Source organism: Arvicola amphibius, chromosome 3, assembly GCF_903992535.2.
Source record: "Arvicola amphibius chromosome 3, mArvAmp1.2, whole genome shotgun sequence".
NCBI classification, from domain to species: Eukaryota; Metazoa; Chordata; class Mammalia; order Rodentia; family Cricetidae; genus Arvicola; species Arvicola amphibius.
In genome coordinates, this window is record NC_052049.1 from 113784520 (window position 1) to 113799706 (window position 15187).

Below are 15187 nucleotides of genomic sequence, written 5' to 3' on the forward strand. Positions count from 1 at the left end.
TGGGGTCCAAGGCCTGGCTTCTCCTTCATACTGTGGCTTTGCCTCTGCCCCACAGGCTCCCAGTGAGTACGAGACGAGTCCAGAACAACTCTTCTACAGGATTGCCCACCTGAACCGAGGACAGCAGTACCTGCTGTGGGTGGCCGCGGTCACCTCTGCAGGCAGGGGGAACAGCAGCGAGAAGGTCACCATCGAGCCTGCTGGCAAGGGTGAGAGGTCTGGGCCTGGGTTAGGGGTTGGTAGAAACTTCCAGAAGCTCATTTGCAGAATTCTGGTTCTTCCCAAACAGAGCTATGTCCCCTGCCCACTACCTATGACTGTGCCTGTGAGAAGCTGGCCACTTACTTGTCTCCCTTCTGCATCGACCAAAGAATAGGCCTCTGCTGCCCCCTGACTCTAGGAAAGTCACACAACAGGCTACAGTCAGGCCTGCTCTCACAGGGGCACCGTGGCTACGATGCAAAGTCTCCCCTGGACTTGAGACCTTGGTCTTAGTACTCAGCTCCTGGAAGAGGGGCTTCTCGGGATATGGAGTACACTGATGCTTCCATGGGGTCTTTGGGACTCCAGAGAGAGTCTCATGATGCAACCAGAAACAGCAGGCAGAAGGTTCTCTCTGCTAATGCTCTTTTTTCCACCGCCAGAGAACAAGACTATCTCAGGGCAGGCCTGGCCCATCTCTGATCAGGACATAAGGGATGGCATGGTCTGTAGGAACTCCCGTACTTTTAAGAGAATGACAGCTCTGAGGCCCCAGCCCAAACCCCAGGATCAGTCACACAGTAGAACTATGGCTGTTTTCATCTTGGCCCAGGAGCAGAGCTAACACCAGTGAACGTCAAGTCTACTAGTGTCTCTGGTCTCCTGGGCCCTTCCTCCTGTCCCATCCCTCCCCAGTCAAGTTCACGCTCACCTGATTCTCTAGGCTAGGGTCTCAGTACTGGTCTGCCTTGACCCAGCCCCACCCTCTGGGATGAGAGCAGCCCCCCTGTTGGCCACAGAGGCAGAGCCAGCAAGTGTCCAACTGAGGGTCTGTGGTAAGCCAGGGGCTCACACCTGCAACCTTCAGCTACTGTCAACCATCTATCCGACTGTGCTACTGTCAACTGTCTATCCGACTGTGCTACTGTCAACCGTCTATCCGACTGTGCGGTCTGACCATCTGAGACAGTTGAAATGTGCTGTCCCTTGTAGCTATGAGTCAGAGCTCCTCACACAGCCACTCCAGCATCCTCACTTCCCCTTATTCTCCTCAGGACACCACCAACCTTTCCCTGTCTCCAGATTTCATCTTCTTTGGAAGGGAAGGAGCTTAGAGTCTGCCATCTTCCCAGGACGAGGTCCTAAGACCTGAGGTCTTGGCAGAAGTCTGACCCCGCCCCTGTGGGCATTAAATACAACACACTCCAATATGTACACAAGCATTTCATGAGGTAGAACAGTTGAACACCACTGCACCTCCAGCACTCTTATATAAACTCACATAAGTACATACATACATATGTGTGCACATATGTACACACAGCCTCTCCTATCCAACTTGCCTTGGCCCTGCTAGAACACCATCACGACTTAAACGGCCTGGAATCTTGGGAGGTCTCGTCACACGCCATCTCTCTCTCCCCAAACCAGCAGACCCCAGATCCTGTCTGTTCTTCTCCTGAGCCCTGGCACACTGGCCCCATTTTGTCACAGGACCATTTGCACCAGTTTATCAAACAGTCTCCCCTGACTTGCATTGTTAATGTGGGGAGCCTTGGGAAAGGCACTAGGGAAATGGGAAGGGTTTAAAAGCAGGGTGACCCTCATGTTCTCCTTGCTCTAGCCCCGGCAAAGATCATCTCATTCGGAGGCACTGTAACAACACCCTGGATGAAAGACGTCCGGCTGCCTTGCAATTCCGTGGGAGACCCAGCCCCAGCTGTGAAGTGGACCAAGGACAGGTATGTGATGGGCCCTGGAGGGATGGCATGGCCCCTGTGAAATGGAGAGCTGCTTGGTCATCCTTTTGCCCTGTGGCAGTTCTACACGGCATGTGACAGTGTCCAGATGAGTTTGCACCTCCCCCGGTCGATAAACTTCCTGGGAATCACTGGAAATTCTTGGGAAGTCCTGAACAAAGGCCCAGGAACCCCAGATCCTCTGAAACCTCCTCCTGCCCCTCTTCTATTTGCCCCCACACTGCGGGGAGGGCCCCAGCCCTAGAGAGTGTGTGCCATAACCCATGCCCCCTCCTCGTCTGGCAGTGAAGACTCCGCAATCCCCATGTCCTTGGATGGACACCGGCTCATCCACACAAATGGCACGCTGCTGCTTCGTGCTGTGAAGGCTGAAGACTCGGGCTATTACACCTGCACAGCCACCAACACTGGTGGCTTTGATACCATCATCGTCAACCTGCTGGTGCAAGGTGAGACTCTGCAAGGCAGGTTGTTCAAGTGGCAACAGAGACAGTAATTCCATCCTGTTAAAGAGACTGAGTGACCAAGAAAGACAACCCTGGGTGTTGGGAGTTAGACCTTGCGGGAACCAAGGTGGGAAAAGGAGAGGAGGGAGGAGTAGCGGGAAGGGATGTGGAAGGGCCAGTCCTTCCTGTCATGGCCCTCAGTACCTCCATCATTGCCACAGGAGTAACCTTTTCCACTGACAGCTGGTGGCTTTTTCTCACAGTTCCCCCAGACCAGCCCCGCCTCACTGTCTCCAAAACCTCAGCCTCTTCCATCACTCTGACCTGGATTCCAGGGGACAATGGGGGCAGCTCTATCAGAGGTAAGGAGAGGTCTGGATAGGGAGGAGAGGGAATTCTGAAGTCCCAGGGCAAGAGAAGAGCTTCACCTATTTCTAATACTTGGTCTTGCAATCCCGAGGGAAGATAGGGAGGGTGATTCAGAACAGGAGGTACTCGGGTGCACATGGAAAGTACTCCCACCCCCTCCATCTGGAATCGGAGCACATCGAAAGTGTTTTCCTCTCCGGGCCTAGGTTTCTCAGTCTTTCAAAGCAGACAAACATGACGTCAGTGCCTCTCAAACAAGAGTGTGTGTGTGTGACTCAGCAGAGATCTTGTAAGGATGCAGCTCAGGGTTCAATCGTCTGAGGTGGGGCTAAAAGCGTACTTCAAGAAGGCTCTTCCCAAATGGGGACACTGCTGGTCACACTCCCTATCCCTCGTAGGTCAGTGTCTTAGGCCTGCCAGCTCTCTAAACCTAAAGCCAGAGCTATGAAGGGACCCAAACTCACCCAGCACTAGACCGGAAGGCCTCCAACTTTGCATCTCATTTGCATATGCCCTTCCCTATGCACTCCATTGGAGTCCAGGCTGGGTTTCTGCAGCCTGGCCCTTCTCTGCTTTGCCCACTTGAGCCAACCCCTCCTGCAGGCTTCGTGCTGCAGTACTCAGTGGATAACAGTGAGGAGTGGAAGGATGTGTTCATCAGCTCCAGCGAGCGCTCCTTCAAGCTGGACAGCCTCAAGTGCGGCACGTGGTACAAGGTGAAGCTGGCAGCCAAGAACAGTGTGGGCTCTGGGCGCATCAGCGAGATCATCGAGGCCAAGACTCACGGGCGGGGTGAGGCTGGGCCAGGGGTGGCGATGAGGAACAGGGCTCAGGAGGGAGGCGGGTGGGATGGTGAGCCCACAGCAGTGGGTGGAGAATGACTATCACGGGGAAGAGGAGCCAAGAGCATAGGGGACTAGAGGCCTTGTTCCCATCACCAGAGCATCTCAGTATACTCTCATCACCAAGAGAAACTGGTCTGGACCGGGGTGGGGGTGGTAACTAGCAGGCACGAGCACCCAGTTCAGTCCAGCTCCACATAAATTGTAATCCTGGCTCGTAGAGGTGGAAGCAGGAGAATCAGAAAATTAAGGTCATCTTTGTCTAGAGAGTTAGAGGCCAGCCTGGGCTACCCAAGACCTTGTCAAACTTGATTGATTTACTGATTGATAAAGAGATTCTACGTACTTACCAGGAGGATCCCAGGGTTGGCACTCTTCCTTCCTCCCGCCTCTCACCTTCAATGCTGGGACCCCCACTCTAGGGCCTTTACTCCTCTCATTTCCCCACTCCTGGGGTACCCTGCTGCAGCCTCAGCTGCCCCAAGAAAAGCCATCCCAGATAGATGACAGATCTCTTCTTTCTAGGTCCCCCTAACCTATCTCTCCCCTTCTGGTCCCCCAGAACCCTCCTTCAGCAAAGACCAACACCTCTTCACCCACATCAACTCCACACATGCTCGGCTTAACCTGCAGGGCTGGAACAATGGGGGCTGCCCCATTACAACCATTGTCCTGGAGTATCGGCCCAAGGGGACCTGGGCCTGGCAGGGCGTCCGGGCCAACAGCTCCACAGAGGTGTTTCTGACAGAGCTTCGAGAGGCCACGTGGTACGAGCTCCGCATGAGGGCTTGCAACAGCGCTGGCTGTGGCAACGAGACCGCCCAGTTTGCCACCTTGGACTACGATGGCAGTGAGTTGGAAAGGATGGGCTGGGACAGCTCCAAGGTACCTAAAGAGATGAACAAATAGAAACAGACAGGAATAAACCCAAGGTAGAGGGCTAAGGAGCAAGACAGAGAGACCAGCAGATTGGTAGCAGGTGGGTAGTGGGCAGATCTACTGGCGGCCAGACCTGAGAGGCAGAGGAGTCTTTAAAGATGCAGTTCTTGCTGTCCATTGCTTCAGGGAGGTGGAGTGGGAGAGGTAAGCCAAGATGGAACTGAGGCCCTACCCTCTGAGGACTCTGCTAGCAGAGTGTACTGGTCAAGATAGTGAGCCTGTTCTGCAGTAGCAAATACCAAGAGGCTGGTGGCTTCTCCACCCAGTGAAGAGTCTCTTGTTCTGATAAAGTCCTGAGAGAGCTGATTGGCTACCACCTGTTAGCTACACCACCTTAAACATGGCCCTTTCCCCAAGAAAAAAGGCACATTAATTCTTAACTGCCTTCAAGGGACATGCATGTGTTCATGTGTGGGCTGGGGACCAAACCCAGGTCTTTGCTCTAGTTGAGAAAAAAAAAATCATCACTTCTTTTTCAACCTCTGTTTGTTCCAAATAATCATGTGACTCTAAGCTAACTGCAAGGAAGTCTGGGAAATATATACAAGAGCATAGGTGAGCACCTAACTGATATCTACTTCATGAGGATGCTTTACACACACACACACACACACACACACACACACACACATATGCACACGCAAGCACATGCACACACTCATTGGAGAAAAAGAAAGTTAAACTCTTAGGTGCCAGTTGTCACAAGCTAAGTTCAGTCTACCTATATACTAAGAAAACAGAACAACAGCCGTCTTCAGGAGATGGCCCAATAAGAAAGTCTTCACGTAGAAGATGACTCGTAAGCCAGCTTGGAAAACAGGCAAGGACCAAGGATCGGGGTTTTGCAAAGGGTTATTTGGATAGAGTCTGTCATCGCCCTCCTGCAGGCACCCAGGGACACAAATGCTGCTTGTGGTGGGAGTAACAGAGACAGAGTGAGATGCTGGGGAGATGAAGGAGTTACTCTTCATCAGGAGAAGGATCTTCAGCAGAATCTACCCCTACTTCTCCTGACTGATCTCCTTGTTTTGTTCCCCCAATACCCAATGGATGTGGGATGTAATCCCATCAACACCTCCTACTCCCCACCCCTAGCTCCCACCCCACATACCCTAGAATTATACATTAAACCTCGCCATGCAGAAAAAAAAAATAGCCTGAGAGAAGATCAGGAAAATTCTAGAACAGAACCAGAAAGTCATTAATAAAACATAAAAGCTACATAACTGCTCCCAGCTGTCCTGATGGGACATTGTCAGGGAAGCAGAGGGGAGGGTTACAACTCTGGACTGGGAGGTGGGGGGGGGGGTCAGAGACCAAGGACAACCGCCTTCCCCACTCATGGGACTCTGTCAGCTCACAGCACCACCTGAGTCTTTTCTCTCCCCCACTCAGGCACCATCCCGCCCATCAAGTCTGCTCAAGGTGAAGGGGATGATGTGAAGAAGCTGTTCACCATTGGCTGCCCTGTCATCCTGGCCACCCTAGGGGTGGCCCTGCTCTTTGTTGTACGGAAGAAGAGGAAGGAGAAACGGCTGAAGAGGCTTCGAGGTGAGGGGCTTTTCTATCAGCTTTCAGGGAGAGAGGGTGGTGACTCCCAGTCATACTGACCACCCTTCAGTGGACCACAGAACAACCTGGGCAGGAGACCAGAGCATGTGTCCTCTAAAAGGAAGCCCTGCCACTCAAACCTTCTTAAATTGCCTTAGTTGTTCATAGCTTTCTCCTTTTATAGCCCCAGGATTTTGTGCCTGCCCCAACTAGGGCTGACATTTATACAAGTCCACACTGGTAAAGCCATATTGGTTATTAACATATGGTTATTAACATATGCAAATAGTTCCATATCATTAGCAAACACATCTCTCTAAAACTCTGTTCAATTCCTGGCTGGGAGGTTTACATGCTGTGCCAAATGTGAAATATTTTGGATATTGTTCCCTTTCAACACTTAACACCATAGTCCAGCATAAATGAATCTGGTGTTTCTTGATTGTCCCAGGACCTAGTACAGTATCTAGCACCAACTAGCTACTTCATATGCTTGCTCACTCCCTGGAAAAATATTTGAGTCTGATGCAGAGCAGATACTATTGAAGGATAGAGATGTAAGGTGAAGAAGTGGCAAGCTATATTCTTATAGAGTTCACTGCTTAATGGGAGAAGCCAGGAGACAGCAGTAGCACAGAAGAGGGAATTACTAACCTCTCCATGGCATTCAGGACCAGAGGGGAGGGAAGAATGGATCATTCAGTGAATAGCTGTGTGAATGAATCCTTAGATAGTTGGATGAATGACTGAACATTTAAATGGATGATATGAATATATGGTTGATAGATGTCTAAATACAAGAATGGATAGATAAATGGTTTGATGATGGTTTGGATACATAAATGGTTGATTGGGTTGGTGGACAGGAGGAAGGGTATTTTGATATTTTGATAGATAACAGGTAACAATTTGATTCATGGTATACCCATCCATATAGTTGGATAAAAGAATATCTGGATGGTGGGATAATTATATAAATGGTTGGGTGGGTGGTTGCATAGTAGTATGGCTAGTTGGATGTATAAATGGAAAGATGGTTGGATATTGAATGCGTTGTTGCATAGATGAGTCAATAGTTGGAGTGCTGTTTGGGTAGATGGTTAAATAATTAGATGAGGCTCCTGGGGCTATAGATCAGTGGGAAGAATGCTTATCTCACACGCATGCGCGCTGGGGTTTGATCCTCAGAACTGCAGAAGCTAGGCATGATAGTATACACCAGTAAAACCCAGCATTTGGGAGGCAAGGGCAGGAGGATCAGAAATTTAAGATTATCCTCAGCTTCAAAGGAAGTTCAAGTTTGAGAACAGTTCAGAATTTATGCGTGTTTCAAAAAACAAAAAAAAATAGTTGGAAGCACTGATAGTTGGATCAGTGGATGGATAGATGGGTAAATATTTTTTCTTGTTTTGCTTTCTTTTTTAATTTTATTTATTTGTTTTCCAATCCCAGTTCCCCCTCCCTCCTCTCCTCCCATTCCCACTGCATCAGCTTCCATCTGTTTCTGGAAGAGGATTCTAGCTTCACTAGGGTTGTAAACTGTAGGCTGGTTATCCTTTGCTTGATGGCTGGGTGAATGGTTGGGTGGACAGTTAGGTGGATGGATGGTTGGATGCAGGTGTACCATTGTCTCCACTTTGACAGATCATTTTTAGCTTCTTCTGGGCTCTGATACATTAGATAGACCCTTTGATTCCCCTCTCCTCCAGTATCATCACCTAAGAGTCCCAGTGAGATTCAAAGCCCCATTCCCTATGGAGAGAAAACTTGCTCAGTCTAGGTATAGGAAGAGCTCTCTATTAGATAGGGGCTGGGGAGGATCTGGGGGAGGCATCTAAGAAAGGGGAGCCAGACCTTAGCCAACACCAAACTGGGAACAATGAAATCTTATCATTGCTGTCTTGTGGGTCTTTACCTTGCTCCTTCCACTCCGTAGACCATTGCCATTTTAGACACTGTCCCTACTTAGTCACATGGCTCTTTCAGTCCTCCTGCTTGAGCTCCATTCTCACCCAGCTACCTCTCTCTATTGTTTTGCAGATGCAAAGAGTTTGGCAGAAATGCTGATAAGGTCAGTGTCATTTAGCTGCTTTCTCTTTGCTCCCCTCCCTCTGATCCCCCCATCCTGATCCCTCAATTCCCTTATTATTGGAACCACTGAAAAAGGTTTCTAATGTCCCTTTGCTCTGAAAAGTCCCTTGCCCCAACCTTCTTTGGTTCTTGAGTCACCCACTTCCTTTCCTTCCTCCACAGCAAGAACAATCGAAGCTTTGACACCCCTGTGAAAGGGCCACCCCAGGGTCCACGGCTCCACATTGACATCCCCAGGGTCCAGCTGCTCATTGAGGACAAAGAGGGCATCAAGCAGCTGGGTGAGTGACCTGTTCTAGGTGTGCTTCCCCAAAAACCACAACCCATAGAGGTCAATGCAAGCCCCATGGCATGCCAGGGTTCTAGCTGCAGCCCCGCCCACTCAGCAGCCCCGGAATTCACTGCAGCTCTTCTCAAGGACCAATGGAGAGAGCTGCTGGCCTCTCTGGATCTGGTATTCAGCACTGGATAAAGACAAAGAAAAACTGGAGGAGGACTTCAGGTGATTTCTTTCTCCCTTTAGGAGATGACAAGGCCACCATCCCCGTAACTGACGCTGAGTTCAGCCAAGCGGTCAACCCACAGAGCTTCTGTACTGGTGTCTCTCTGCACCACCCAGCCCTCATCCAGAGCACAGGACCCCTCATCGACATGTCAGACATCCGGCCAGGAACCAGTATGCATTAATCGCAGAGGCAGTCCTATGAGAGTTGGGGCGGGGGATGGGGGTCACTCAGCATGGGGTAGAGTTTTGATTTTAAAACATGAATGAAAGAAAGAAAGAAAGAAAGAAAGAAAGAAAGAAAGAAAGAAAGAAAGAAAGAAAGAAAGAGATGCCTAGAGAGCCGACTCAGACAGTAAAGTGCCTCTACAAAAGCCCATTTCTCATATAAAAAGCCAGGGACAGAGATACACATCTGTAACGCCAGCTCTTGGGATGCAGAAGCAGGCACATTCATAGAGCTCAATGCGTGCCCAGACAGCCTAGCCAAATTTGTAAGCTCCAGTTTTAGCAAGAGAACCTAGCTTAAAAGACCAGGCAGGTGGATGACAACAGACATCATTCTCTGGCTTACACATGCACACACACGCACACACACACGCACACATACATACACATACGTTTTTCCACAGAGAAAGAAAATACATACAATGGAATGGATTGGAAGAGCAGACAAGGCTCTGGAGTTAAGAGTCTGGAGGCCTCGACTGCAGACATCCTGCTATAAATGTCCTTGGGCATTGCTAATCTTGTCTCTCTGGCTCTCAGTATCCTTACCTAGAAATCTGAGGCAGAGGTTGGGTCTTCATACTGTCCCAGGACTTTCTGTCACAAACAGTGACTCCAGACACAAGGAAGGGCTACATCAAGGACCTAGGGGATGACAGCTAGCAGGCCACAGAACAGAGCATCCCATTCTTTCCCCTGTAAAAGGAAATGCTGGGGAGGGGTGGGGATCACGGCGCCACCCACTACTCCTACACGTGTTCAGGCCAGCATGGCCAGCACTCCCGGGAGAGCCTCTGTGACTGCTTCTGCCACTACCTTTTCTTCCCACTGTTCTTTGTGCTAAGCGCCAGCTGCCTGTGCCTAAGTGCCCTCAGTTGGAGGTTGCTATGTCTTGCCTCCTTCTGTGTAGACCCAGTGTCCAGGAAGAATGTGAAATCAGCCCACAGCACCCGGAACCGGTACTCTAGCCAGTGGACCTTGACCAAGTGCCAGGCCTCCACCCCTGCCCGAACCCTCACCTCCGACTGGCGCACTGTAGGTTCCCAGCACGGCGTGACTGTCACCGAGAGTGACAGCTACAGTGCCAGTCTATCTCAAGACACAGGTGTGTCTAGGGACCCGCCTGCAACCCATCCATCCTCCTCTAGGTCCCCTCATTCATTGCCCACTTTCCTTTTCCCAGTTCCTTATAACCAGCCTGTTGTCTAACATCCACACTACTTGCCTTCGTAGCTATCCACCGACTCCCTGTGTACTGAGGGCTGGGGAGGGAGGGAGCACTTGACTGTGCTTGGTCAATGGTTTTATTTTGATCTCCCCGAAAAAATATTAGTAAAAAACAATGGGGCATGGAACACTTGTTAAAGAAAGAGATGGTATTACGGGGATTGGTTGCTTTTTTTTTTTTTAAGACCAAGAAAGGTTCTGTTCTTCATCAGCCAATGATATCACTTACACCACCACTGCCACTCCCCCCCGCCTCCCTCCTGGGGGGAGAACAGCATCCTCATGGCCAGACTTTCAAATGGCTGCTTGAATCAGGGATGGTGCCATTCCCATACTCCTCTTCTCTCAACTCCACCCCTTCCGTGTCTCCAGACAAAGGACGGAACAGCATGGTGTCCACTGAGAGCGCTTCCTCCACCTACGAGGAGCTGGCCCGGGCCTACGAGCACGCCAAGCTGGAGGAACAGCTGCAACACGCCAAGTTTGAAATCACGGAATGCTTCATCTCAGACAGCTCCTCTGACCAGATGACCACAGGCACCAACGAGAACGCCGACAGTATGACGTCCATGAGCACACCCTCAGAACCTGGCATCTGTCGCTTCACCGCCTCTCCACCCAAGCCGCAGGATGCTGACCGGGGCAAGAATGTGGCTGTGCCCATCCCTCACCGAGCCAACAAGAGTGAGTGCTCAGCCCACATCTCCTGTTCTGCTCCCCAGCCACACAAGCCCTTTCTAGATCTTATCCTGCCAGCCTACCCTGGATCCCCGACAATAGTGCAAGAGCAAAGGCTTGAGAATGGCTCGGAACCATGTTCATTTCATATCTGCGTGGTTTTAAACAAGTCACTTAACCTCTCTGAGCTTAACTTTCTGTATGTAATTCAAATGATACTATCTCCTTTGCACTGAAAAAAAAAGTCACATACACATACATGACTGACATGGGGAGGGGCTTGTTACAGAGTGGTGATCCTCTTAATCTGGTGAGGGTAGGCAGGGATCGAATGAGTGTGTCCCCAGGCTTGTGACCCTCATATTCTCTGCCTCTGTGATTCCAGGTGACTACTGTAACCTGCCGCTGTACACCAAGTCAGAGGCCTTCTTCCGGAAGGCAGACGGGCGGGAGCCCTGCCCTGTGGTCCCACCCCGAGAGGCCTCCATGAGGAATCTGCCTCGAGCCTACCACACCCAGGCCCGGCACCTCACTCTGGACCCTGCCAGCAAGCCCTTGGGTCTCCCCCATCCAGGGGCTCCTGCTGCCACCTCTACGGCCACCTTACCTCAGAGGACTCTGGCTATGCCGGCACCCCCAGCCGGCACGGCACCCCCAGCACCTGGTCCTACCCCCAGTGAGCCTCCTCCTGCCCCTAGTGCTGCCCCTCCAGCCCCCAGCACTGAACCTCCAAGGGCCGGAGGCCCACACACCAAAATGGGGGGTTCCAGGGACTCGCTACTTGAAATGAGCACCCCAGGGGTAGGGCGATCTCAGAAACAGGGGACTGGAGCCTACTCCAAATCCTACACCCTGGTGTAGGAGTGCTGGCATCAAGAGAAGGGCTCCACACTGGGATCTCTGCACCTCCAGCCTCACACACCAACATGGCTGTTTCCTGAATTATTTATATTAAACTCACAGACGAAAAAAAAAGACGTGAAAAAGAAACCCCCAAGTCATGAACACTTGTACATAGGACTCTTTTGTACAAATGAAACTATTTTCTTCTTCTCCATGAAGCCAGGGCACAAAACAAATCAAATCCTCCACCCCATGAAATACGTGTGGAGAGATATATACATATATAGGCAGAATGGGACACAGCAACAATCTATATATCTATATATTTCTCTCACCTTCTTTTGAGTCAGAGGCACAAAGACAGCAATTTTTTTTGCCCTCCTACTCACCCCCTCCCAACTAGGTGATTTTGACACAGACCGAAATCCCAACTCAGAGACACTGCATGCGATTTTACTGTTCCGAGAAAACCGGGAGTTGCTTCAATTTGCAGATGCTTATGTGTTAATACCTTTTTCTATGAAAAAAGACCCAGCGCCGTGTGCAATAAAGGTTATGTTTCTACGTGGTGGCTTTTTTCCCATCTGGCAAAGGCCAGTGGGGCGGGTGGAGAGGCCTCTGTCCCAGGTCTGGGCTTTGACCCTGTGCTGGAAGCTTTTCTAAAGGCTCGCAGTTAGCCAGGGTGCATCCACTGAGTGTGCCTTTTGTTCTCAGATCCATGCTGGGTTCTAAGAGGCAACCAGCTCCGTGACTTTGAGCAAGTGCCTAAACCCCTCTGAGCCTGTTTTCTTGTCTACAGACGGAATGGGCATGGAGCCCCTGCAATGAGGCAATCAGGGAATGTTTTCTGGGAAGACTAGAGCAGGTGATGGGAGTCCCCTGGATTCTCTTTCAGAAGAGCCAGAGGCACTAAGGAAGTGTAGCTGCATGAACCACCAGTGCACAGCTACACGAGATGGACAAGTGAATATATATACTATTTGGGGATCCAGGCAGAACTCAAAGCTCTGGGCTGACATAGGGCAAGTGGTGGTCACAGGGAGGAGAGAGATCGCTGGAGGTCAGAGGGCAAAAGGGACTCAAAGATAGAGGAAACAGAGCATATCTGTAGGATCAGAACAGAAGGGCAACACCACCAGGTTTGGAAGGAGTCAGCAACTCAGACACCAGAGAGAAAGACAAGTGTCACATGGAGGATTTAAGAATACAGTAACAGCATTTCTGGTGACAGGGTCCATCCTAGGAGGTTGCCCGTGACCTCCGTCCATGGCCACAAAGGTTTGGAGCAGCAGAGGAAGGGAAAGGTCTTGAGCTAGAAGCCAGTCACAGACGAGAGTAGGAGTGCTCCTGCCCCGTGACCAGCCCTGTGTGTGACCACCCCTGTGTGTGACCAGCCCTGTGTGTGACCAGCCCTGTGTGTGACCACCCCTGTGTGTGACCAGCCCTGTGTGTGACCACCCCTGTGTGTGACCAGCCCTGTGTGTGACCAGCCCTGTGTGTGACCAGCCCTGTGTGTGACCAGCCCTGTGTGACCAGCCCTGTGTGTGACCAGCCCTGTGTGTGACCAGCCCTGTGTGACCAGCCCTGTGTGTGACCAGCCCTGTGTGACCAGCCCTGTGTGTGACCAGCCCTGTGTGACCAGCCCTGTGTGTGACCAGCCCCGGGGACACAGGGCTGCAGATCTGGAAGGAGAGTGGGTGTGAGACCTGCTGTTTCTGAAGATAACAGGACTGATAAGGGACCAACAGGTGGCACAGAGAGAGAAGGAGGATAGTACAGCATGCAGGCAGGTCACACCAAACAGCCTGGTCCACAGAGCAACCCTACCTAGTTTATGTGGGATGTCCAGGAATTAATATGAACAACCATATCAACAGGTAAGGGAAGGAGTAAAGGCTAAGTTCATAGAGAAGTGCCCAGCTCAGCCCCTCCACCCAAATAGATCCCGGAAAACTGGCTAACAATGTTGGAAAAACCAAGGCCCTGATGCCAGCTCAGAGCCTGACACCTCCTGTGACTATGTGCACCATCTGCAGGCCATGTCTGGAACTGCAGACACAACAATCAAACCTAGAAGCTCTGCCTAGAATTAACATAGTGAGCGTGCACACGCACGCACGTGTACACACACACACACACACACACACACACATCAGCTTTCTGAACACTGGGAAACAAATACAAATCAGACCTAGCTCCAGGCAGAACACACTCAAGAAAAACTAACTCCTCAGAGCCCACAGTAGTCAGGAAACAGCCACCCTCTGAGGGACTGCAAAGGGGACATTGTCCTCAGAATGTACTGTGGAGTCCTGCGGTGTGGGGGGCAGGAGCTAAGTAGAATGCATTCATCACATTGTCTCCTAATCTCATTGCTGATTTAGGAGACAGTGCCCGGATTTCCATTTGACAGACAAGAAAGCTAGACCCTCAGGGCTTAGGAAATTCTTCCAAGTTTAGAAGATCAGGAAGAGACTCAATGAAGCTAAACAGACTCTTTAGCTCTTAAGAGGGTTCTTGGCCACTGAGTCACACTACCCAGTGTTCCACTGTTTATAGTCCGAGTTCAGCTCTGCTGTGACGGTGCTGCCATTAGAAGAATCCAGCCTGTGAGCAAACTGGCCTGAAGCAGGTAAGCAGTGACTACTGAGCTGTCCAGTCAGATGAGCCTTGATGCAGGCTGGATAGGGTGGGGAGCACTGCATGCTTCTCTGTGGAGAGACACAGTCAGTGTTGGAAGGGTACGGATCAGCCTGGGATGCTGCTGGAGGAGGCCTGGGGCCCGAGGAGGGCTGTACAGGTTGAGAAAGGATGAGAGAGGCAATGGAAAGCCAAACAGGAGCCAGTTAAAGCCTGTGCAACTGAGCCGGCCCCTTACTAACACACACAAGGTCTGGAAATTCAGAGAGGGCAGGTTGGAGTGTAACTCAGTCAGTAGCATGCATACCTAGCATATGTGGAAGCCCAGGTTCAGTCTGCAGCACCACACGAACCAGCTATGATGGTGCATGCTCGTAATCCTGGTTCTTGGGAGGTGGAGCCAGAAGTTTAAGATCACCCGTGACTACACAGAGAGTTTGAGGCTAGCATGGGATATGTGAGGCCCTGTCACAAATGGGAAAGCAGAGGAGAAGAAAGATTAGAAGAGGAGGAGAAAGAAGCAGAGGAAGAGAAGAAATGGAGAAGAGGAGGAGGAAGAGAAGGAGACAGAGGAAGAGAAGGAGAAGGAAGATAAGGAGAAGAGAAGGGGGAATCTGGTTTGTACAAACCCAGACTATTCTACTTGCTGATAATGCTGAACCACACCATGTGACTGGCTGATTCAAGGCTGCCTGTTAGAAATACACCCGGATCCCCCAAAGCCCTGCCCCTTGTCATTTTTCTTCAGCAAAATGAAGACCTGGATCAATGGCCTTAAATGTTTATCCATCCTTTCCGGATATCTCCCTTGTACCATGCAAACAAAGCTACCTTGAAGGTCTTCATCTTCAAACTGTGGTCCAAAGACCA

The 15187-nt window shown here is 50.8% G+C and overlaps 1 protein-coding gene across 1 annotated transcript in view; it reads left to right on the plus strand.

The window, feature by feature from the left end:
• The window catches only part of Dscaml1 (DS cell adhesion molecule like 1), a 330756-nt gene extending 319061 nt beyond the window's left edge, over window positions 1–11695 (plus strand). Inside the window, exons 21-33 of the mRNA XM_038323307.1 lie at window positions 56–209; window positions 1826–1943; window positions 2247–2410; window positions 2671–2769; window positions 3380–3568; window positions 4181–4468; window positions 5953–6108; window positions 8149–8179; window positions 8362–8480; window positions 8723–8875; window positions 9840–10034; window positions 10529–10840; window positions 11220–11695. Of these exons, the coding sequence (XP_038179235.1) occupies window positions 56–209; window positions 1826–1943; window positions 2247–2410; window positions 2671–2769; window positions 3380–3568; window positions 4181–4468; window positions 5953–6108; window positions 8149–8179; window positions 8362–8480; window positions 8723–8875; window positions 9840–10034; window positions 10529–10840; window positions 11220–11695 (2454 nt within the window). The remainder of the gene's footprint in view (window positions 1–55; window positions 210–1825; window positions 1944–2246; window positions 2411–2670; window positions 2770–3379; window positions 3569–4180; window positions 4469–5952; window positions 6109–8148; window positions 8180–8361; window positions 8481–8722; window positions 8876–9839; window positions 10035–10528; window positions 10841–11219) is intronic.
• Window positions 11696–15187: the final 3492 nt, after the last annotated feature.